The sequence below is a fragment of the Oxyura jamaicensis genome, chromosome 3 (assembly GCF_011077185.1).
Source record: "Oxyura jamaicensis isolate SHBP4307 breed ruddy duck chromosome 3, BPBGC_Ojam_1.0, whole genome shotgun sequence".
NCBI classification, from domain to species: domain Eukaryota; kingdom Metazoa; phylum Chordata; class Aves; order Anseriformes; family Anatidae; genus Oxyura; species Oxyura jamaicensis.
Genome location: NC_048895.1, coordinates 112,950,171 through 112,974,931, shown reverse-complemented (window position 1 = coordinate 112,974,931; position 24,761 = coordinate 112,950,171). Strand labels below are relative to the sequence as shown.

Genomic DNA, 24,761 nt, shown 5'->3' with positions numbered 1-24,761 from the left:
ATCCACAACGGTGATCCTTGTGTTTTCGTGCTCAGGGACATTTGAATCACTTTAAAGTCAAATCCTTCCATGTAGACCTCACAGCAGTTAGTGGCAGGACTCTGTTTTCAGTTTTGGGTTGTATTACCTGGTGTTCTGTGGAAAAAGAGAAAGGCATCGGGGTAATCCATTTTGTTTTTTTCAATCAGCTTTGCTTTATGCTTTCCCTTAAGTAAGATGAAGTAGACTATTTTTCAATAATATAGTCTATTTTAAATATTTTCAGGTTTTATATACCTTTGTCATTAATTTTTGTTGTTAAAGAGAAACACTTCACAGTGCACTAAGCCATGCAATGCTCTCCATATATATTCGGAACTCATTCTTTTTGCTTAATTAATATTAGAGTGCAACCTTCAATTATTAGTTTCAGGCATGATCATTTATGGGAAAGACATTTCAAGCAGGGCTTATGACAAAATGTCATGCATATTTCAGGAGACAGAATAAAATGAGTTATATAAAAGTCATAGCCGAACATGTAAACTGGTAGGAATTGCAAAAGGACAGGGTTTGTATCTCAAAGTTAGATTTTTTTTTTTTAAGTTGCAGCTCAGCCGTGCAATATTTGTGTACCTATTTTTGTTGTAAATGCATTTCTAGCATCAGTATTAGTTAACTGGGCAACAGGAAATTATTTCCACTTCTGGAGTTTTTTTATCCCGTGTGAAGAAACTTGTATGTTTTCTTCCTAGTAACTTAGTATTCCTGCTTAACTTTGTTTTTGCTTTAGAAAGTCACAGGGTGCTAATACTGTGGGTATCACTGGTGTTTTCAGATTAGAATACAGCGGCTGTCCGCTCTGTGGCATTTATCTCATCGTAGGTTAGAGCACTAAGAACCACCAAGGCATGAAAGTGGGACTATCAGGGAGCTGCAACGTAGGGAGAAATACTTTAATTTATTCTCCTCACCCGTCCTGGAATTTGAGCGGGGTATCGGTGCTAACCACACGCGACTCTTGCGAGCGCTCTGAAGATTTACATGCCTGCGAGGAAATGCAGCCTTTGTTTCATCTTGCATCTGAAGAGCTTGACTTGCAGCCATGAAGCGCTCCATCGCAGCTTGCTGCGAGCCGTGCCTGGTGCCACCCCGGTGCCACCCATCACGATGGGTCCGCGGGCACTGCTGGTGGCCCCGTGAAGCCTGAGGAGGCCACAGGCCGGGAGGCTGGGCCCGACCACCACCAACCCAGCCTGGGTGCTGTGGCTGCTGATAGCAATCCCCAGCTTTCCATTTCAAATGTGCTCTCGTGTGTAATTTATGGCTACGAGCCCTGCCTCGTGTTTTCTCGCTGCACACTGGTTGCTGAGAACAAAGTTGGCCTTCAGGAAGTTTTAAACCAGGCCCTCTACATAAGGCTGTTGAATGTTTCTGAAGAAATGTAACAAAGAAGTAACTCCCTATTAGGCTGTGAGAGAGGGAGACAATACATGATGTTTCTTTGTTTGATGTGGCACTTTGTTCTGTGTTCAGCTAACACATGACTGTTCACCACAGTTGGCTGGAGAAGCTGCCACAGAGCTTCGTCATGAGCATGGCAGGGTGCAAAGCTGGGACGGCGACACGCGTTTTTGAGGGTTGTCTCACGAGCTGTGGTTTTTCTTCCCGTTTTAACAGGTGGTGGCCTTGGGAGAAGTGCCCGATGGGACCGTGGTCACTGTCATGGCTGGAAACGATGAGAACTACTCTGCAGAGCTGCGAAACGCTTCTGCCGTGATGAAGAACCAGGTGGCCAGATTCAATGACTTACGATTTGTGGGAAGAAGCGGAAGAGGTAGGCCACTGCCCTGTACACGTTCAGAGTGAAGCAAAAGAAAAGTCTAGACATCAGACTCATTTCACAAGGAAATACAGATTAGCCTGTAAATAAATCGCTGTCAGCCTTTCATGAATGCATCTTTTATTTGCAAGCTTCAGCAAACTTTGTCCAACCAAGTGAAGTGGTTTTCTCCCTTGCAAAGTTTTTCTGCCACGTCTTTGTTCATTTTTGAGACACCAGTTTACAAAAATGATTCACAGAATACCTTGGTTCCCTATTCTAATTGAACAGCAAAAGTGGAAGAAAGTGAGGATATTTGTGATGAGTTTTGTACAGTCAGATAGTGCATCTCAGGCCACAGTAACGAGAGACGCAGAATTCCCTTTAGCAGCAGAGCTTCTTCTGAAGTTGTTGCAGAAGAGCTATAATTAAGCGGTTTTGCATATCACATGTGCTATAGGTTATATTCTTTAAGGGCTTACAGCTATTGGTAGAAAGCTTTCTAGTGACTTCCCTGCCCTTTACGATCAAACTGCATATGACCCACAGAGATAAGCCTTACTTTTCTTTTTAGTAACCTGGCTGACTTTTTTATGAATTGCTATAAGCTTTGGCTTGAACGAAATTTAACCTTTACTTTAAATGTCAGGGCGGGTGACTTTCAATTTTTTTGAAGATTCAGAGTGCTGTCATTGTCCTCCAGCTGTTTAGGACCTTCCTGTAACCTGGGAAGCACACTGCAGTTACAGAAAGCCTTTGTAATCACTGAGAGTCTGAAAAGAATTTAAGATTCTTGTAACTGCCTTAAAATTTGAGGTAATGATTGAAAGGATCGCTTGAAGGAAACTGGCACTTCAGTCTTTGCTGCAGGAATCCTCAGAGGGGTTTGTTATATCAGTCCTTGCTTCAACCTAAATATTTTTGCTTTACGTACTCACAGTAATTATTCATTTTTAAACCGGCCCTGCACGGAGGGAAACAAAGAAATAAAAGCTGAATGGTCTGTGCTGGGAATTAGCAATAAAGCTAATTTACAATAGTATTCCGTACAAAGCAGTTGTAATTCATCTTAGGTAAGGAAAGAACATTTGTCAAAAAAAAAAAAAATCAAACATATGACAGAGGCCTAGATAGTTTAAGTCAGTCAGAATGCTTTTACAATTACCGGTGTTTTATGAAAGTGATTCCATAAGTGTAGCTTGAGTGGCTGTTTTTTTTTTTTTTTATTATTTTAGTAACCTGGCTAAATGATTCTCTTTATCATTTTACAACTTGAAAATTATTGATAATAAAGAATAACTCCACATGCAGAATAGCTACTGCAGAAGTAATGCAGCATAAATGCAGACTTCACTGCCCTTTTGGATAAGGTGCTACCTTCCTCTTCCATTTGTCTTGCTTTCTTTGAAAAAACAGCCTGCTTTGTTATTCTGCTGATGGATTAGGTTTGAAGGTTCCCTGGCTCCATCACTAATGCTGCCTTACAGTAAAAGTTCAGCAGTGTATCAGTATTTCAGTATGCTGAAAAAGAACTGAGATATGATGTACTACCTCTGATCTGTGAATTTCATTTGAAATGTATGATATATACTTTTTTATTAAAACATAGGAAATGAACTAGAGAGCCTAAAACCTCAGTAGCTATAGATATAGACACACGTAAACACAAAACGTCTGAAATTTGGTTCCAGTAATTTAATTTATATTGGTATCTAGTAGATTTGGAATAGAATTTTTCTCTGATCAGTCTGGGTAGAATCTATGGAAAAGCGATAGTGTACTTTTCAAACCCTCAACATATTTATTTAAGAGACTTCAAAGAAAAACAAAGGGTGTGCACTGTTTTACTATATTGGCTTTCTGAGTTTTGGCTAGTTTCCCAAATAGCAATTTTTATATTTAAAAAAAAAAAAAAAAGGGAAGAAAAAAGACAGACTTAACTGCTTGCAGACTTTTCACGCATGGAAGATGAAGAAAGCTTCTTTTGATGAAGTGTAATTATGTCCAAACAGAGCTGACCCCCTCCCCCTATATTTCTTATGATCTTAACGGAAGAAAGTAGGGCTTTTCCTTTGAAGCAGCCGGGACTCGGTGGAGGATCTGAAATGCTGCATTCTGCTGCCAGAGGCAGGATGGAGAAATTGGTCCAGACTTGTCTTCCAGACTTAGAACAGAGAGGGAGAGAGAGAGAGAGAGAGAGAGAGAGAGAGAGAGAGAGAAAAGGAGAAAGAGTTATCATTAATGATAGATTTTTATAACTCCGCTTAAAATAGCAGGAAAGAAAGCAGTAGTTGCAAACAGAAGTGAGAAAGCTACTTACATAGACAAATATCGGTAGATGCAGGTTGTGAAGTAGAACAGGAAAAATAAAGTAATAAAGAAATCATTTTTTTCGGTGGCGAGAAGCTAATCCACACCTGTTCCTGACTTTAGATTTACATCTTTCTAAACAGCTTGCTCTTTGATCTCTGTATCTCTAAATTTGATTGTGAAGTCTGAATCATCAACTTACCACTTCACCTTCTCTCCCACGTTTTTTTCTTGCTTCCCATGGCTCAATGGAGAAACTTGAATTTTATACATATTAATGCTGCTTGCCTGGCAGAAGCCCTGACTTCACGCTTTTGTTTGTATAATGTCTCTTAAACACCTTTCTGGATTCATCAGAATAAGTAACCAGAGCTCTTTATGTGAATGCAGAAGTTGTTTGTATGTGGTTTTGAGGCAGTAGCTCACTTTTACAAGCCTGATCCACAGCGCAGAGAAGAAAGAATTCCTGTCTTCAATAAGCAGGGGATCATAACCTTAATTTTGTTGTCTCCTGATACTTTAATCACATTAGTATCTAACTGAAAAAATATGCAACACACACAAGCTGCTGAGTCTCCTTTCAAGCTAATTTCTGTTTTTTGCCTTGTGCTTCAACATATGTCCATCTCGTCCTTTTCTGTGTCGGCTAGACTCACATGTGTGAATAACAAAGAATGCACAGTTTAGACACACTAAAGCAAAAGTGCCAGATGCCTGCTTGGCTAGGGAATTTAATAAAAGAGTACTACAATTAGTCTTTAGCTTCTAAAAGTGGATAGTTTAAATGACTAAGGGCATAAAGGCAAGTGATAAAAAGTGCATTAAAGGATTTCGTAGCGGAGGAAGGATATCTGTGAAATCAGTTACATCTATCTGTGGAAAGCATAAGCATCATCGAAACGTGTGACCTTAAAAATTTATTTTCTTCTTAATCCTGTAATATGTAAATCATCTCTTGAAAGCTCTGGAACCTGAGCGTGCTGGCAGGGCTGTGCAGCGCCCTGCAATAAAGCGATGTATTGTTTACTGAGTGCGGTGGGGCTTCATGAATGTTACTTCATTAATGCTTCTGTGTGTTAGAATACCAGCTAGGGAACAAAACCAGTTTCCCTTTCAAATTAGGTGCTTACCTGTTCAACTTAGGCTGGCTGAGAGGCAGTAATGAAGTGCTCACAGGCGAGGTCGAAACGCAGCTCTTTATGAAGGAGCATGTCTTTGCTGGCTGCTGTATCATCCGAAGATATATTTAGTGTAGAAAACCTTGCAGTGCTTTTCTACAGAATGATTTTACAGGGTCTTTGAATTAGTATGTGTAACAATATGTTTTGTCCGGCTAATTTTTTATTGTAATAGACTTGAGTACTGATTTGGCACAGAAGTAGAACGGTAGCGTTGGAAGGCCAAATTCTTCATTCCGAGGTGTATGGAAAATCCCTTTAGCATCTTTGGCAGCTGCCAGTAGTATTCTACCCGTTTTATATGGGTAACTGTGGTCTGAATGGCGGCATCGTGTGATTTCATACGAGCTCTTTGACACGATAGGCTTGTGCTAAAGGAGGCCTTAAGTCTGTCCCTGGTGAATTTATAGGTATCCAGGCAATAGGCTGAATTCCTGCTTGGATAGGGATAAAAGGCTCAGAGCCTTTCAGACCTAAACAAGCAGGCGTGCAGGCACTGTATGCTTCATTAGGGAAGCTGCTGTACGTCTGAGCTCTGCCTGCGTGCGTGCCGACACTGGCAAAAGAAACAGGTTACATGGGGGGGCTGTGGACGGGCAGGACTGAAAGACTGGACATCCTACAAACACCTTAGTCTCCCGTTGTGGTCATTCTGAAAAGGTGTGTGAAATAACCCATTTCCCTGTGGAACTGGGGGGAGCCACCTTCAGCCATGCATCTCTGTTGGCATCCAAGGCCAAACTGAGCCTCCTGAGATTTTTACAGCTTTGCCAGCATCTTGACCTCCACTCTCACGGAGGGGTGGGCGCAGCTGGAGCGCAGCTACACCTGGAAAAGCACTTTAGTCCAAGTGACAGTTATATTTCCTTTAAAAAAATATCCATGTCACATTTTGATTCGTGAGAAATATAGGCAAGACGGTTTGAAGTCGCACTCCGGATAATAAATGATGCATGTCTCAGGCAGGTTTGGGGGATATATACGGCTTGGACCAGAAAGAAAGACCAATTACTGGATTTGACAGCCAAAGCTCTGTTCCGTATTATGCCTTTTATATAAGCTGTTCTATATTAGGCTTGAAAAAACTGCGTTAAGTTTGTCCTGTTACATATTGTTGAAGATTTGTGTCTTGATCGAATGCCTTTGGAGTTCAACAAGAGGAAAAGCACAGGCAACAAAAATGCACACAGACAGAGAGAAAGAAAAAAAAAATTTAAGAGTCTGGTAAAGTAGCAGTTTAAACGAGCAAGAAGGCCTAAGATTGCTGACTTTTATTGAGTCACTGTTATACGCCCACCTTTTCCTGTCTTGAAACAGTTTTCAGTTTTGACTATCTGACGTGACTAACCGTTGCATATCTAACAGATTACAACTGTCAGTGAGTCCCCCGAACAGAGGCCAGTGGCTTGTGAGAATGTGAGCTCGGGCACACTCGGCTCAGCTCATTTATTTATTTTTAACATTTTCATTCAGCCGAAGGCTCCAGATGAGCTTGTGCAATATCTGTGTGAATTCGAACTCTGAAAAATAAGGATGCAGGCTTAGGAGGGAAGCGTGTGTGCACAGAGGGGTTTCTTGCCGTCTTTAGAAAATCGAGGGCTTTCTTAGTGTTTAATAGATGGAATATAAGTAAGGAAAAAAGTCTGTTCCAGTAATAATGATATCATTATATTACCCCTGGCATATGAAGGACAGGAGACACTGGTTCCCTGTTAAAATGACTCCCAGGAGGAAAATACAGTCTTTCCTCATCTTATTGTAGTCGAGTCAAACAAATGAAACGATAAAGCTGTGTGAAGTAAATAACATGTGGCCACATTCTGCTCTCTGTCACACAGCTGCAAAACTGGAGTAAATTTTTAAATTATCTGACTTGCTTTGGATTTACACCACTTTCAATACAGAAAAGAATTTGGCTTGTCCTCAGCAGTGAATCACTTTTGTTCTGTCATTGTATGATGACCCATTATTAAATAAGGAACATTTAGATTGTCAACACATGGACATATTCTTGACATAGAGTAAAACTGAAGGGGAGGAAAACTCCTATGGTCAGTTATGTTTTTAATTTTCACGATTGTGGTAACGACAGGGAATAATTTTAAATGTCTCTGATTCTTTACTGAACATGCATGTGACTGTTTTCATGTTGTAATCACTCATTCCTTGTTGTTTTTTTCCCTTTGTAGGGAAGAGCTTTACTTTGACAATAACTGTCCTGACAAATCCCCCCCAAGTCGCTACATACCACAGAGCTATAAAGGTTACAGTGGATGGGCCAAGGGAGCCAAGAAGTGAGTATTATGCTCTTATTTTTACACTTACGCCTGCTTAATTTTGTTTAACAGAGAACCATAAATGAAATATATATCTTTGTCAAACACTGGGCCTTGCTCAGCAAAATCTGTAAGCGCATGCTTAATTTGGAGTCTATTGGACCACACACATACTTGCATTAAACACACACTTAAGTGCTTGGCTGAATTTGGGCAATCACAAACCTGATTCTCATTCACATCAAGGTCTTGATACATTATCTGCCAGTGTAAATGAGAACTAAACCCACGGTATTTATATATAATCTGATTTAGGCATAATAGATGCAATCCTGCAACATGCTGAATTCCCTAAACTCCCATAAGCTTCGAACTGGAGATGTTTAGAACACAATAGCAGACTGATCTTACAGGATCAGTCCTAGCACAGAGAGAAAATATATAATATAGTGCCTTTTTGTTTGCCCTTAAATTCTTTTGCCATCAGATAATTAATGTACCTCATTAATCTCATCATACCTGAAATTGGTTTTCGGCTGTGGACTCATCACAAAACCCTGGGGGCCAAAGTAAGCTATGAAAGCAGTGTATAAAAAACATGATCTTTGTTTCTTATTTGTGCACAGAAATTATACTTAATTTAAGCATAGTCCATCAGTTTTTCACCCAGCATGTTAACCTCATAGCAGTGCACTTTTCTAACTTGCTAAGAATATATTTGCAATGATTACTGGCTACATTTTTATGACAAGTGTGTTTTGCCATGTTCCAGCAATTTTGTGGATGGCATTTACTTTTAGATACAGTCAAGTCTGGTTAATCCATCATTTCTTGGTTTGTCTCTCTGTCTCACACATTTAGCTGGTAACCAGTCTCGCATCTTATGGATATCACTGATGAGCCAGTATTTTTCTTAATCTGACTAGAACAACTCCTTCTAAATTGATTGGATTACCTAGGTATAGCTGTATTTAAATTACATGTAGAGATTAAGATTTATTTGATGAATAACCACACTTAAAAAAATCCCTATAATGGAAGCATCTCAAATAATTATTTTGCCTTTGATCTACACATACAAATGAGACCTTTAAGGAGCTTTCAGGGAGTTTAGCTGAAATACCACAAAGACAGAAGTAGAGAGGATTCACACAGTGAAGCATTTCTCGTGCTAATACACGCTGTGGTGCCATCTCCTCTGCCACTGAAATGCCTTCTGTAAGAGCTGCCCAGCTGTAGTGTCTCACCTAGAGTAACAGATAAGGGAAAGCAGATAGCTGTGGATACATCTCATTCCGTAGATACTTGTGCTGCTGCCCGCTGACATCTGAGGTGTCTGTCTGTCCCAGCAAGGGGATTTTTGTTCTGCCGTCCCTCCCTAGCTGAAGCAGCACCCTTTTTAATGTTCACCCACAACTGTTGTTGTGTGCAGGTTGCTTGGAGACCCTGGGCAAACTGCATTCACGGTGTAAAAACCAGAGAGTATGTTACCTGTCATTTAGTCCTTTCCATTTGGAGCTGCTTCCAGGTGTTGAGGTATCTGCAGAAGAGGAAATCTAGAAGAGATTAAAAAATGCTGTGACAGAGCGGAGTAGTTTGAAAATGGTACAGAGAACAGCGTGGGTTACTTGGTGTGGCACAGAAAGGGAATCTGTGGTTGGTCCTTAGATTGGGACTAAACCGTTCTGAGGCTTTGTGGATTAAAAGTGAGGCCATGTTAATATAACTTCATAAGATTTCCATGTTCTGCCTGAATTTTTTAGGTTAGCCTGAAAGAAAGGCTCTGCACATGATACCTATCTGCTATTCCCACGGATTTCAGCTGAAGCTAGGAATGCTCAGTAACTTAGAAAATCAATTCTTGTAGCCCAGATGCAGTAAATGTGTCTTTCTTTCTGTCTTTATTCATTTATTAAGAAAGCCCTTTTTAAAGAGCCTCAAATCTTAGTATTTCAGCTATATATTGAAGTTTTATGCTGGGGTCAGTTTGGTTCTGCAAGTTCTGTCATTGCAGCTGGATGCTTTCAAGGCTGTAATGCTGTGATGCCTCTAGAACGACCAGCTATTAAATCTGAATCTTCAGGGAAAGTGTAGCTCTAGAAGTACTGTGGGAGTTTCACTGAAGTTCTGAAGTTCACTCGTGTAGATTTATTGCTCTTTGGTAGCAATCATTCAAGAAGCATATCTGGCATTTACATTGCATAAGGAAAATTAGGTGGTTGGAGGCAAGGAGGAATTCAAGGCTACAAGTGGCTCTGATAGCAAATGTGTTTTTCTTAACAAATTATGTATCGGCAAATAGTGCCCCTCTCTGCCAGGATCTGTATTTCACACAGACATCTCAAGCACGTTATCCGAGTTTTCTTCTCTCTGGCAGCTCAACCAGAGCTGTCACATCACAAACAACTTTTTTCTTAATATACACATCTGGCGTTGGCAGTTGGACCAACTTCATAAGAGCACATGATCATCATTCATTACAAGATTAAAAAGTACCCCATGGCATCATTGATGTTTTTTAACTTTGATCTTTTGCAGTTGTGATTCATCTCAGTTATAAAACTTCCCTTTAAAGGAACACAACCAATGACTTATTAGAACCTTCATTCTAAGTAGCGTAAACATAAAATTATGCACGTCTTTACAAAATGTCATTTACTTTGTTGCCAGCTTATCATTTTAAGACATGACATCATGCTTAAGATCATGAATTTGTAAGGCTTGTTTATAGGCAAAGCACTTTGACCTTCTGCTGGCAAGTTGACTCGAGCAAATAAATGCTGCATGTTTTCCAGCAGCAGCAGGAGCAGCAGCAACACAATGACAGATATCACAATCATTTAGAGCCTGACATTAAGCACGCTGAACAGTCATGGCATGCAGTGACTCCAGTTGGTATTTTGGATGCTCAGCACTTCAGGAAGTCAGGTTCTTAAATGTAAATGCCATTTAGTTGTATTAAACATGTGCTTGTAGAAGCTTGCTGCTTTACCTCTCTATTATTATTTTAAAATATTTTAATAGAGACAGTGATGTCAGGTTGCTCTGAAAACCCAGCTATTTCTATGGGAGAAAAGGTATTCTGATGATTACTCCCAAGAAAATATATTTTTTTTCTTTTTTAAAAATATTTTAGTCTATCTAGATTACCAACCAGGGACATCTACTGCATTGCCCAGTGTCTGTGCTGGACTGAGACAGCACATTGCATTCTGAGCGGTGGAGTCAAGAGACTGGATTGTATAAGTTTTTTGGGAACCATTGGGAAATCCTGCAGATATTTATTTTTCTCCTCATATCCCGTACAAAACCTCTGCCATATACAGACCTTATCCAGCAGAGCTGCCTTCCAGCTGGGAGGGCTGAAAGAAGTTTTCTGGAGAACTGAGTTGTCATGAGCTCATAACTGACCAACAGATAGAACGATTTCACTGTAAAGGAATTACAAGGGAAAAAAAGGAAAACAAATCCTATACCTAAATCCCCTTTAATGCTTTGCCATCCCTCATTACAAACACAGAAATAACGATTTGCCCTTCCACGGCAGTACCTGTGGAATAGGAGACAAGTCCTCCTTCCTGGCTGCCTTTTCTACAAACACAGTCAGTAGGGAAATCACAAGGAAAGAGGGAGAAGTGCATATATTTTTATATTTTGCCTGGCTTCCAAGGACTTCAGTTCATCTCCAGTTAAAGATAGTCTCGGAAGTCACTGACCACAGTTTTGTCTATCAGCATGAATGGAAAAGTAGCTGTGAGCTTTGGACTGGTATGTTTTGGTAGGAGGAAATTACTGCATTTCATTCAGCTCCTGAATATTGCCCTGCCGCCCTAGCTTGTAAGGTGCACACCTGAGGAAAGGTATGAGCAAACATTGCCTTTTTGTCCCTGCACACTACAAAAGACAGCAAAAGAGAAGCAAGAGCTTCTGGTCAGCCTTTGTATTAACTGTTTGGCTGGCTGGCTTATAAAACGCAGATAAGCGATTGAGATTTTTGAGATTCCTAGACTTAAAACCATAACAGTGTTTAGGAAGTTCTCTCTCTTTCCTTTCAAAGGCAGAGGGTGGAGGGATAATGCTGGGGCTAGTGGAATGTGCTTGTGAGTAGAACAGCTTTAAATCTTTCAGTATTTTTTTTCTTTTTTTTTTTTTTTTTTTCCTTTTTTTTGTTTTTTTTTTTTTTTTTTTTTTTTCTTTTTTTTTTTTTCTTTTTTTTTTTTTTTTTTTTTTTTTTGTTGACTGACTGTCAGGAGCTGGGCTGGTGGCCAAGCAGGAAATGACACATCGAGAGGCATTTGTGTTGTGCAACATTTTGTGGAACTGATGCAAGGATACATTGTCTGTTTACGCATTCCTTCGCTAACAGCCTGCATGGCAGTAATTTTATTCAGGGACACATGGCATGCTACAGCAAGGAGCTAGATCCTTAACATCTCTTTATCCAGAATTAGCACAGCAGTTAAAGCATGCTGTGTGTCCCCAGTTTAGAATATTCTCTGGCTTGCCTTCAAAAACCACTACACCAGCCCCCTTCCTTCCCAAGAATACATTGAATTTTTTTCACTGCGGTAAATTCGTGCAGTGCAGAGAGCTATAGCTTGCAGGAGAGGAAATTTTACAAGCAGGTTGTACTCTGCACATGTGTTTCACACCAGAACTGCAGCACAGCAGTTTCTGCAAGCGATAACGTTGCCGAAACTGAAGGTGGAAGTTCGCATCTGCACGCGTTTGGGCACGGCCAGGAGGTTTTAGCTTAAATCGATGCTAAACACCCTGAGATGCGATGAAAAAGTTTTCATCTAAACTGAGCTTAGAAAATCTGTGCCTTGTGCTGGTGTCTTTCACGGTGACACATCTCTGCTGAAATCAGCTGGGTTATTCCAGATTTCTCCCAGCCTCGCTGGGATCCCAGTGGGCGCTTTGGTGGTTTGTAAATTGTTCTAAATGACTCTGCAAAGTTCAATGTTTGCGTTACAATGCCCCTTTGTAAGAAACGAGGCAGAATGTGATTATACGGCCCAAGAAATGTTTGGCGTGGCTGCGCTGCTGCGGGGTTTAGGTTCTTTACCATGCATATACTTCCCGTAATTGAGCCGAGTGGGTACCGCAGGGCATTGCAGGCTGGTGGTCCTGGGGTCCCGTGAGCAGCCTCAGTGTTTCTGGTCCCAGGGGCGCAGCACCAGGCCCTTTCCGCAGTGTAAATGCCAGACATAGTTTCACTCGGTATCATTTGCTGCTGGTTTATTTTTGCTAATGTGGAATTTGACAAAATCTCATTAATTCAGGTCTGGAGAAGAGCTCCTGAGCATTTCCGGAGGCTGTGAGAAACTGTAGGGGCGGTTTAGGTGTTCCTCGTGAGACGTGGCAGGCAGTACGTATGCCAGTGGTTTAGATTCGTGTCTCAGATAGGTGTGTAACCCACAGAGCAGGGCTTCTTCCAGCACCCCGACCGTGGTGCGTGCCTCTGGAGCAAGGTGACCAGGAGGCTGCTGGTTTGGATGGAAGCTGCATCCCAAGGACCAGCAGCTCCGCGTTTTTCCACTGCGGCTAGAGAGGGGCTGGGTCATAAAACTCATGGTTTGAGGAAAAGTCTAGGACAAAGTCGTGTCTTTTCCGGTGATCACACCTTTCATCTGCTGCTGTAGTGTGTAGGGTAAGACGAAAGCGAAACCTACTTTGTTCACTCACGCCTTGAATTTATAGACTGCAGTTGTGAAAGCTAAGTGATCCTACGGGACACTGGCTGCCTCTCACCGTAAGAGGACATTGCTGTGATGGCAGCTGACCGTGGATTCCCTATTAGAATGAGAGAGAAAAGACTTTTAGAAGATGATGTAAAACCAGTGGGCAAGCCTGACCCTAAAACCATTCCCTAAGATGCACTCACCAGTTGTAATTATTTCTATTTGTCATCTGAAAACAGATCATTTCCATTCTTTTGTAGAGGGATCATTGCTTCAAACAGCCTTGTCCTAGTACGTTTGGCATGTAGGATGACCATTATGGTGGCTTTTGATATATCGCAGCTATTGCCATTTGTATTTAAAAGGTCTCTCCAAGCCACAAGTAAAATCATGGCCCTGTTCTGCGGCACAGCTGTATGATGAGAGTCTTACTCTGAGTATCTTACAGCCTCCACTGAAAATACAGATGTAAAAAGGGGTTATAACCAAACAGATGAAGTCAGCAGAGTAAGTGAATGCACTCTGTATCTCCTTATGGCACAACTAGGAGGAAAGGAAAAGTGAAAGCGATTTTTATATATGTGCCACTACTTTATACAGATACTGTGGAAGAAGATGGTAGAAAAAAGGCTTTGAAGCAGCTTTTCCCAGACCGCTTAGTTCGATTCTCTCCTCCCACAAGAACTTAAACTCTCGTACACCTTCACTTTTGCAATGCTTCTAGCTTGTTGCTTCGAATATCAGCATTTTTTCTTCTCACACTTCAGTGTAGCATCTCTTCCCTCCTTCCACTTTAGAAAGTGGGTTGGGAAGAAGGGAACAGGGCAAATGTGTTTGGGAGATGCTGCATCAGAGTGGTGTGAGTAGAGCACTTACATGGATCTTCCTTGGTAGCAATCCCAAATTTCTTTATACATTTTGTATAAAATTTATTTTTATTCTCCACATAAACTTCATTCTCCACTGAAACATGGTCATCCCAGAAGTGAGACACAGATGCTGATTTAACCAGACAAGGAATGCAGAAGAGGAAATGAGGAAGAACATCATACTTAATTGAAACTTCAGGGGAATAAACTTAGTAATGATCTCATGCTGCAGCATGTTTGGGGTGCCAGAAACCTTATTCTTATGAAGACAACCAGGTTCCTTAATGTCTATGTCTGCTCAGGTCCATTATTACACATCTCACATACTGTAGACCTGCTAACTGAGCACAGTGCTGTCACTGCCCGGAGAAGACAGTGGTCACTGCTGGCTGAAGATAGCTTTCAGCTCTCTGAAAACTAGAAATGTAGGGTAGGTTTCTCCTGTACTGAATGAAGAGACCCAGGCACTTCCAGGGAGTGATTCACCCTACCTATCTTAATACCTATCTTGAAGTGGAATTAATTGCCCTTGAGGGGTGTCCGTCCCACTCCATTGATTATAAATGGAGGCTAGATGACTAGCCTAGACTAGGCACCCTGTTTTTGAGGTGGATGAAGTCAGATGAGATGATGAGATATTATAGTTGTAGGGTGTACCCAATCATTGCTATTAAATTCAGACAGCCTGAGTTAGTTTTAAAGCAGGTAGCTCAGGTAGGGAGAGCTGTACAGCCACAGATACGAAGCTCAACGTGGATTTGCCCAGCTTTCTGGGGGGGATGTTTTGTCTTTTACTGAACTGTGAACTGTCCATGCTGCATTTCTGACAATGTAAGGGTTTGTTTAAAGCTGCCTTTGAAGTATCAGTACAGCTGCTGTAATGAGTGCAATACAGACACATCTTTAAAAATGGCGCTATCTACATCATTTATCGCTTCGTGCAGGATTTAAGTACCCAGGTACTACTCAGGTCCTGCTCAGCTTGGCTTGTGTGAACTGCTGAGATTAAAGCTCAGGTTATTTAGCGGTTGGCATAGTATTCAGTAACATTCTCACCCTAATTAAAATATTGCAGCCATGTAAGAAACAGTGTAAAGGTTATAATATATCTTATGGGTGTTACCTACAAAGAATACAGGGGAACTATACCTACCCATTCCTGGATTCCCGCAGTAGTAGGCATGATTTTAAATGTTACATGCAGTCAGAGGCACTTGTAATGTTTTGTTTCACTGTTCTTAGAGTAAGTTAGTAAATCAGGCAGACAGTTCTGTAACAGCATCTTCTCATTGTTACAGAGCCTTCTTGGAAAGGAGCACTTGCAGGCGCTGTTGTAGTACCAAATATGGTTGTTTTATTATGGTAAATCCTAGATTAAATGTGCAAAAGAAGCCCAATTTTAAATGGCAGTGTTAAAAAGGATCAGAAATTCAGAGATTACCCATCAAAAGTGGATGGTATTCACTGTTATTTGATGTATTTTCAAATACATATTTTCAAACCTGTGTTTCTCTCTAGAATAAAATCTGGAAAATAATAAGGCCCTGGACATACAAAATACTCACTGGATCAGACAATATAGAGGGCACTCTGCATGGACTACATATATATCACAGAATCATTGAATGGTTTGAGTTGGAAGGGGAGCTAAAGATCATGTAGTTCCAACCCCCTGCCATGTGCAGGGACACCTCCCACTAGACCAGGTTGCTCAAAGCCCCATCCAGCCTGGCTTTGGGCACTTCCAGGGATGGGACATCCACAGCTTCTCTGGGCATATATTCCCAGTGAAATTGTTAAATATATTCCCAGTGAAATATATTCCCAGTGAATTTGTTAAGCACTGAAGACATATGAAACGCAATAAAGTTGTTTCCAGGCTTCTAGGACACCAAATAAATTATGAATAATGTACTTTTTTGTTCCTGGGGTCTCTTGTTATTGTAAACATTAGATTTGTGGAACCTGTTTTTTTGTTGTTCTTGATGTTGCTATCGCACTGGACACTTTTTGGCTTTGATGATCTGGGCTATGGGTCCACTTACACTTTTAGTCTTTTTTTGATGTCTTTGAACAATTGTCTGTAAAACCAGCACTATAATAAAATTACCACCTCTGTAGAAAGAAGTGTTGAATACAGAAGAGGGCTCAGTGTTAGAGCTCTGAATGTAATTTATTCAGTGTTTTAATTCATCACCTAAGCAGTCCAAATGAAAATCATTTTTGTAAAGGGACATATGGATAAAATTTTCAGAGAGACGCAGGGTGGACTGGTTTTCAAGTGCAGTTGTCTAAAAGCTAGATATGGTGTCCCAGCTAGTCATCTGTGGCCCGTTGTGGTAAGAGAGAATTAGGCATGTTTAAAGGCTGATTTATCCTACCTTACATATCCACAAGTTGTGCAAATCTCTGGAGGTGAACACTGATTATTGTTCTTTAAACCTTTTAGAAGGGGGCTTTAGAGTCTGCTTTTTCAAAAGTGGCATTGAAGGGTTACTTTTTGAAGTCTGTCACATTTTAGTATATTTTAGGATATTGGTGAGCTTCTCCATGTTAGACATAAATAAGCAGTATGCAGTCTTTCATGTTTTCCTCTTGCTTGAAACTCTCAGGCAGTCTGCAGAAATGTCCACCCTGGTTTGAAATGTTCCCTTTCCCCATGCTGATGTGCTTGTTGCTGTTCCTTTCCCAGAGGCTGTGGCCCCTGCAGCTCAGCAGTAGTCTTGGCTGTTATATGGGAGCCTCCTCAGCTTCACGGCAGAGTCAGACTGTTTAATTAACCTTTATCTTTTGTTTTGGAAGAATGAGCCCAGGGTATGCTTATTACTGATGTGAAGAAGTCTCACACAGCAGTATTCATTGCCTGCAGTATGGCACACAGTCATGAGCATCCCTGAGCATTAGGACTGCAGAATTACAGCACATGAAGGGTGCGCAGACTGTATTTATGTAGGGTCTGTGCTCTGCATGTATGCTGGCTTACCAACCTATGCATTTAATTTCACTCTTCTTGATCTCTGCTACTCCTGAAAGACATTGATGGCAGCAAAAGAGAAACCAGATAGCAGCTGGCTTGTGGAGAATCTTTATCATAGACAGGTATGAGAGAGTACTAAGGACTCAGTGCTCCCAAAATCCAGATAACAGGGACTGTTCTTTAGATACAGCTCAAGAATGAAGGAAGCTTTCTGGGAAGCATGTTTACTTTTGTGTGAGGTACAAAGTAAACACCTCACTAAATATATATGTAATTAAATTGAGAGCTATTTTTTTTCTGTGGTGACGGTGTAAAAGGGAATAAACAGTAGATTTAAGGTAACAAGGGGATACTTACACGTCAGATAAATAATAACATGTTGACATAAAAGAAATAGATCTTATTGATTAAAGGGCAGATATCTCTAGTTCTTAGGTCTTGCTTTATGCATATGCTACAGACAAAAATTACAGTAGGAAAATGTCATGTCTGAGCACACATAATTTGGAAATGCCAAGATTACGGTTATCAGAGCAATTTTAATTCATGCCTCTCAAGTATGCATGACAAAAGAGTCCTTCATTGTACGAACATATGTTGGTTTATCCGTCGGACAGCAGTGTCCTGTGGGATAGAGCATGCCCACTTAGTGTGAACCCATACCTTATTTTTTCACGTGACCCCATGACAGAGAGAATTCAATCCCAAAGTATTTGTTAATCCTGAGTGCCCCGTTTGAGACACACAGGATGATATTTTTCAGAGCTCTTAGCAATATATAATGCTTTTTATGTTCAAACTACAGCTCTCGGATTGGGTTGGTGGTGAAGGGTTCATGCTTCTGAAGGACGAACATGAAGGTCTCATATCTGGCACTGGGAAAAGTACAAGCACACAGTGAATACAATTTGTGAACGTTTGGTTTTGAGCAACTGAACTATTGACACAACAAGAAATTGTGCGGCAGGAGCATAAAATCTGTGGGCCAGCAATCAGCTACCTTTTCCAACCTGCAAACAAAGCTTTTAGGTGATAAAACCCAATGAATTTGCATTCTGTGAAATTTTATTTTTCAAAGTTTTTTCAAAGTTGTCAAATTTTACCAGATCTGCCTGAATTTCCATGGCAATTACAAAAGGCATATTTGTGACAAAAGTGCTAACCTGCTGAGTCAAGTTTCTCCACCCCAAAATACAGTGACAAAAAAAGCTTCAAGAAATTATTGCCAAAAATGTTTTTTGAGGCACTGCATTTTCCCTTTGCTATCTCATTTCCAAGAAGGTTTGAGCCATTTTGGTCAAAACTGAAGGAATATGCTTCTCACTCATGCAAGAAAAAATTGAATCCAGTCAAAATTTGGTAGTCACAAGCAGCAGAAAACTTATAATTTTGGGCAACTTCAACAACAGGCAGTCCTACTGGCCCCACCTCTAGCATATTTAATCTACCATGTTATTAATTTGCACTTTAAAACAACCCATTAGCTGCAATGGAAATTCTGTGTAGGGAATTAATTGGGCAGGGGCAGCCTCTCCTCATGGTCTGCCATGGCTCTAGCATTGACCTGGATGGGTCAGGTCCTTGGTGGTGACCAAAAGGCACTGAGCAAGGCTCCATCTCCAGCTCAAGCATGATGTGACTCCTTCCTAAGTGCCAAGGAAATGCTGGAGAAGGTGGTGTCCTTTGGAGAAGATGGCACGAGGGCCACTGCGGCCTGCAGGCCCTCTGGCGGCGTTGGGGTTTGCTAGGCCTCCAGGCGCCAGCGTTTGGCAGGACTCTCCTTCCCCACCCTAAGCCTCTTCAGAGAGGCAATTTGGTGCGCATACACTTCAACCGAATTGGCACAATCCACGCAGACATTACAGGCTGGAACACACCCGCAATGCGAGTAGTTTGTGCAGTAGACCATGACTCCTCCACTGCACCCGCCGCACGGAGCCGGGTCTGGCTGCGAGTGCTCCTGCAACCCCTCTGCAGCGCCAGTATGCGCAATGGTGTCAGTTTTTATTTGCTCCTGACAAGGAATTTTTTTAGGGGAAAAAAATAAAAGCTGTTTAAGAACAACAACCACAGCAAATTAACATTGAAAAACTCCTCCAAACTCTGCCCTAAATAACTTCCAGTGCTGGATTTGGGCTGGTGAACGAGCTTGGTTTAGTTCGGGTGAGGGGCAGCCACAGCCTGGACCTGGACATTCAAACACCAAGGTGGGTCAAATCCAGACCCAATTTTGTCACTGAAGACCAGTTCCAGTCAGTGCATGTGAAGAAAGGCACCTGAGAGCCTCCTGGGGAGGGTGGAGCTGTGTGAAACACAGGGCAAATTACCAGCCCTTCTGCAGAAGTAAGCGGAGCATTCCTTGGTAATAGGCGCATCCAGAGAGGCACAGACTTTTGTATTTTGTATACTCTGATGAAAGCTACTGAAACAAGGCTTTCTCTTAGTTGCCTTCTCCTCCTTTGGATTTGCATGACTCTGTGTTGTGAAGATGCTGGCTCCATTTAAAACCAGTGATACGAATTGTTTTAATAAGTTTTCATCTTGGTAGATTGGACGAGCTGGTCAGAAGCATCCAGAGTTGCAATTCATGCTTGAGAGCTGCTCCTGTATAGAAATCCTTCCTTCCTGTTTAAAATGTGCAGGCTCTTATTTGCAGATGGTAGGTGATGATAGGAGTTATGGTGATGGCTGGGTCTGTGTTTGTACGAGTGGCTGTGCAAACAGAGCAAAAGGAGGGGTCCTACATGTCTTACAGTGCTGGTCGACCTCTCCAAGCTGTGTCTGTCTCCATGGGCCATAGAAAATGAGGAGACCATGCCCTTCGCAGTATCTCTTGCTTTCAACAAACTCCAGCTTGGTCAAAGAGAGAGCAAGGCCAGTGAGAAATACTGCAGGAAAATCCAGCTGCTGCAAGACATTGTCCTGCAGGGAGCTTGCTGCTTGTCTCATTGTCATTCACTGGAGCAGACTTAGGGATGACTGGTTTGTTGTGGGTTTTGGTACTTTTTAAAAGTTAAAATAGCCTTTTTTTTTTGGAGACAGATAGATTGCAGTGCTGGGTAAAAGGCAACTTCACCAGCAGTTTTATTTTCCTCCCCGCTACAACTTCATTTAAGCTTTTTCCCATTTCCTTTACTACGGCGATATTCCCATCCTTAGGAGCCAAGCAGCTGAGGGCTGAAAGAGAAGTGTTGTCAGGAGAGTGATTAAAACAGGGATTGATGCAGCTGGGAGCCAGGGTTCAGTAACCTCTCTGGGCCTCCGCGTTAGTGTTATGTCAGATACAGTAGCTTTACCATGCGAGTTGAGTTTATGCGTTTTTTATTGTCTCTTGCTGCCAGAAAACGTTGACCCCAGAGTGGCCGCACTGTGTAAGCAGTCCATGGTGGAAGGCAGCACGTTCCGAAAATCACTTACGTTCCCTCTTTAATTTGTCACTTATGGGTCATATCTTTCTACATTTACATTTTTAAATTAGTTCAGTGTGCCCTGAGCTCTGGTTCCAGAATCCAAGCTGAAAACTTCCCAACTTTACGAGTTATTAAAAAAATTCCAAAGCCCTCACTTAATTTACATCCCGTATGCAGAACAACTTAAAGCTATTAGAAGGCTTCACATTTTTATAAGGACATGAGTTTGGGGAGAGATTAGATTTTAGGGCTCATATGCAATATGGAACAGTTGCGTATACTTGATCACCTCTTCAAAGAGGATACTGTCAAGTGAAATTTGGCCCAAAATTTAAAAGGAAAAAAAAAAAGTTTTGGCATAAAAAACAATCTGGTCAAAATAAAATGGTTTTTCCAATATAAATTCCACTAAAAGTAAAGCCAGACCCAGCAAATGTTTGAGATCTCCCATATGGACTGAAGAATAGTTTTACATGGGATCACAATGCAGTTTTTTGGAGAGCATTTGAAACTGCTCCTGTTTTGGAAGCGTGCTCACGTCTTGTTTGAATGACGATTTAGACTGTGTGTAGCAAAACCCAACGTTAGGATATCTGGAACATCAGCATAAAGGCTGTCTGTCAGAAGAAAAATTTCTTTTTAAACAGAACGCACCTACCCTTTCCTTTTTTTTTTTTTTTTTTTTTTTTTTTTTGTCCCTTTAATTCTCATGTCAGGAAGTTCTGAAGACCAGACCTCTTTGCTCAGATGAGTATGGTATGGACGTAGAAGGACAGTTCAGTGGCTGAGACATTTGCACATGGGTCCTCCAGGTCTGTCATCTGCCTCTGATGTATTTCACAGAATTACAGAATGGTTGAGGTTGCAAGGGACCTTGGTCCAACCCCTCCACTCGTGTGTCTCCTGTTGGTGCATTTGAACAAAGCAGATGTCCAAATGTACTGATATCAGTGGAAGCTGGATACCTCATTCTCTTGGTCTCAGCTCTTCTCATGTGAAGTATGAAGGTGTTGGTTTACTGGAGTTATGTTTCTAAGTTATATTCCCATACAGGGTATATTACAATGTGAGTTAGAAAGTCTCACTTTCCCTTGATAAATAAAAACATATTTTATTTTATTTTATTTTATTTTATTTTATTTTATTTTATTTTATTTTATTTTATTTTATTTTATTTTTACTCCATCCTCAAGATGAGAAAAAGTGTTTTTGTGTTTTTTTTTTTGTTTGTTTTTTTTTTTTCCATCCTGTGAGCTTCAAGTTCCCAGCATACAGACATGCTCTGTACTGCTGTGTCAGAACAATGAAGCTCTCTTAGGCTGCACACTCCAGTTCCTTCAACCCCTTGAAGGCATTGCAGGAGGTAAAGGCTGGCTCGTAGGTGTGAGCCTCTCATTACATCAGCCCTTACTCAGAACTAAATAAGTGGTGCAGCTTTCAGAGAATGGCAAGCAGCAGGCTCTGCTTAGGAGCCTTCCTCTAGGAAAGCTTTATTCTAGTACAGGCTGCCGAGACGGAAACCAGACAAAACAGAAAATCTGAAAAGATGAAACTCCTAAAGGATAGCCAGCCTCCCCACATTTACTTTACACCGGCATCATTCCACTGGCTGCTGATGTGACTGCAGTCAGGTGTGGGTGCTTTTTTGCCAGCTCTACGCTTTGTGAACCTGGGGAGCGAGTTGAAGACGGTTTGTGCAGCCGAGGGGAGGCAGCTTTCCGGCCGTGCGCGTGTGTGTCTTGCGGGGTGGGGAGGGAAGGCATCCTTAAGCAAACACGTGCAACCTGCTGTTTTAGCTGCAATAGGAAAACCAGCTTGACAAGAACGAAGTGCTTCGCCAAGCGACATTCAAGGGAGGTTGGTGGGATTTTAAACAAATCTCCTTAAGCGAGCATGAAAACAAGCTATTTAGCGCTCATTAATGTCTCAGGTTAAACTCTTGAATAATTTGTCATGGTTAGGCTCTTTCGGTTTCATTGGTGTTTTTCTAGTGACTAACGAGATGACAGCTACACATGCTCCTCGGTATGCCACTGTTCACAATAGGGTTTAAAATTGTGTATTTGTTATTGATGTCATTAAAGTGATGGATTTGAGCTCGGTTTCTGAGGCAGCCGACTGGGTGGTTAGGACTAATTTCTAGCAATGGTTTTGGAGGTTGAAACCAAAGTGTGTATAAAAGGAAATGTTTCTTCTTTTAAGCAAATAATTTGAATCCAGATGAATGAAATTTAAGCGAGTGGGCATCAACTCGGAGTTAATTTTGACATAGTTGTCTGGAAATCATCACCAATTAAAATATTTTTATGAGCTCGAATGTAGTATTGTCTTTCGGTGCTTATGTAAGAGAGGAACAAACTGCTTGTTTAACCCCAGCCTGGAGACTACTGGCCGGAGTACAGGACTGAAGTCGCAGCCATCTGGAGCTGCAGCGAAGGCACGGTCCTTGGCAAACCTAACCTTGCGGGGGCAAGGCAACTGCAGCATGTGAGCTGCAAAATATGTAAATTGGAGCAAATCGCTTGCACCGGTCAGGGTGTGTGGCTCATTTACAAACAAATCTCTCCAAAGGCTTTTGACGTTTTCAGACAATTACTAATAGAAAAGACAGACGTAGTTGTTTGCGTCCACTTCTGCAGCGAGGGAGGGTTTGTGCAGGATGGGGACTCCTGCAAAAATCCCGCAGCAGGCAGTATGTGTCTGGGAGGTGCAAAGAGGACGGGAACAGCTCTGGAGCCCGGGAATCCTAGTTCAGAGCAAAAATGACTCCCTTGGTTTGTTACAATCAGGCTCTTTCATGTGCTCCTCCAGAGTGAACAGCTAGCGAGATAGCTACTTAATTTGTACACACACCTTTCACACCTGCACATAAAGAAAAGCTTTGATGCCAAGTGCTTGATGGAACAACAAAATGAGTATGTGCAGAATTAAAAGGATACGCACCACACTCAAATATTTTTATAGCTTTTTAGACTCCGCACATTTAAAATAATAATGAATACCCTGTCTGAATGGGAGGAGCAGTGTCTGCATTGTGAATTGGGCCTTTTCGTGAGAGCACCATTGTCTTTTGTTGTTTTTACATTGCTAAGAGAGTTGAAATGCTGAAGACTTGAGTATAAATGTCTGCTGCTGTGTTCCCAACCACAGTCTCACTTATTCAATGAGATAAACTTTTAACATTTAAATTTTTCTTATTAGTGTTTATTGAGATTTTTGCATTCTCTTTTATTATGCTATATGCATACATATACATATATATGTATATAATAATGCCGTGTGCTTATGAAACAGTCTATCATGAAGTTTTTTCCCATCCCGTAATTACCATCATTTGATTCTCGTGCAGTGGCGTACTTCTACTAGTTGGGCTCGCAGCGCTGCAGACAGATGATCAAATATTTAAACGCAAACAAAACTGTTTAGATCTAATTTACAGAATCATCGTAACTTCGGTATGTATGCACGGAATTTGCTCTGCTGTGAAGTGTTAACACTAGACCTGTGCACCACTTGAGTCTGATAGAAGGTAGACCTGAAATTGCACTTAATTTCAGCCTCCAGTTGAGTCCATACTGAGAAAATTTCAGGGCTTAGACACATGCTCGAGTTACAGGGGATGACTGTGTTACCACATGTCAGCTGAGCTACTGCAGCTGCCCGGTAGGTGTTCCTGCCCCCCCCCCCCCCCCACCCCCCGTGAATGTAAGTTGATTTGATTTAGCTTAGCCCTCAATAAAAGAGACTTAAGATAAGTAGAATCGCTGCACACTTGCAGCAGTCAGAGAGCATGCACGCAGATGGTTGCCATCCAGCTCCGGGACACGGTAGCCTGTTCCACCCCAGGAGCATGGCTCTCTGTATCTGCATGATCCCGTACCAGCAATAGTCGAGGCAATTTTTTAGGACAATGTTTGCATTCTCTTTTAAAAATTAGTTGTTGAGTCCCTTAGCATAGCTGAGTTTGTTGGCTTGTGTAAAAATGCCGCTTCCAGTTCCCCCTTTCAGCCCCCAAAGCGCTGCTGATCACAGAAGAGCAGCAGAGGAAACTGTGTCAGTGTGATTCTGAGGGGCTCGTTCAAAACATGATTGAATTTATCCCTCAACCTGACTGGGGACAGACATCTTTATAGAGACTTTGAAAGGTATTTTAGACCCTGAATTTTACCATTTTTGACTTTTCACATATTCTGAATGTGGAGAAATACCTTGCATTTATTTGCCTTGCAATTCCCAGACTCTACAGTATTTAGCAC

General features: G+C 41.5%; 1 protein-coding gene across 3 annotated transcripts in view; it reads left to right on the top strand.

The window, feature by feature from the left end:
- The first annotated feature begins 873 nt into the window (after positions 1 to 873).
- The window catches only part of RUNX2 (RUNX family transcription factor 2), a 148,618-nt gene continuing 124,730 nt past the window's right edge, over positions 874 to 24,761 (top strand). The window contains exons 1-2 of one of the 3 annotated variants that reach the window (XM_035321097.1): positions 874 to 1,816; positions 7,479 to 7,583. In XM_035321097.1, coding sequence (XP_035176988.1) covers positions 1,705 to 1,816; positions 7,479 to 7,583 — 217 coding nt within the window. In that variant the 5' untranslated portion in view covers positions 874 to 1,704. The remainder of the gene's footprint in view (positions 1,817 to 7,478; positions 7,584 to 24,761) is intronic. The other 2 variants (XM_035321096.1, XM_035321098.1) reach the window with 2 other exon arrangements.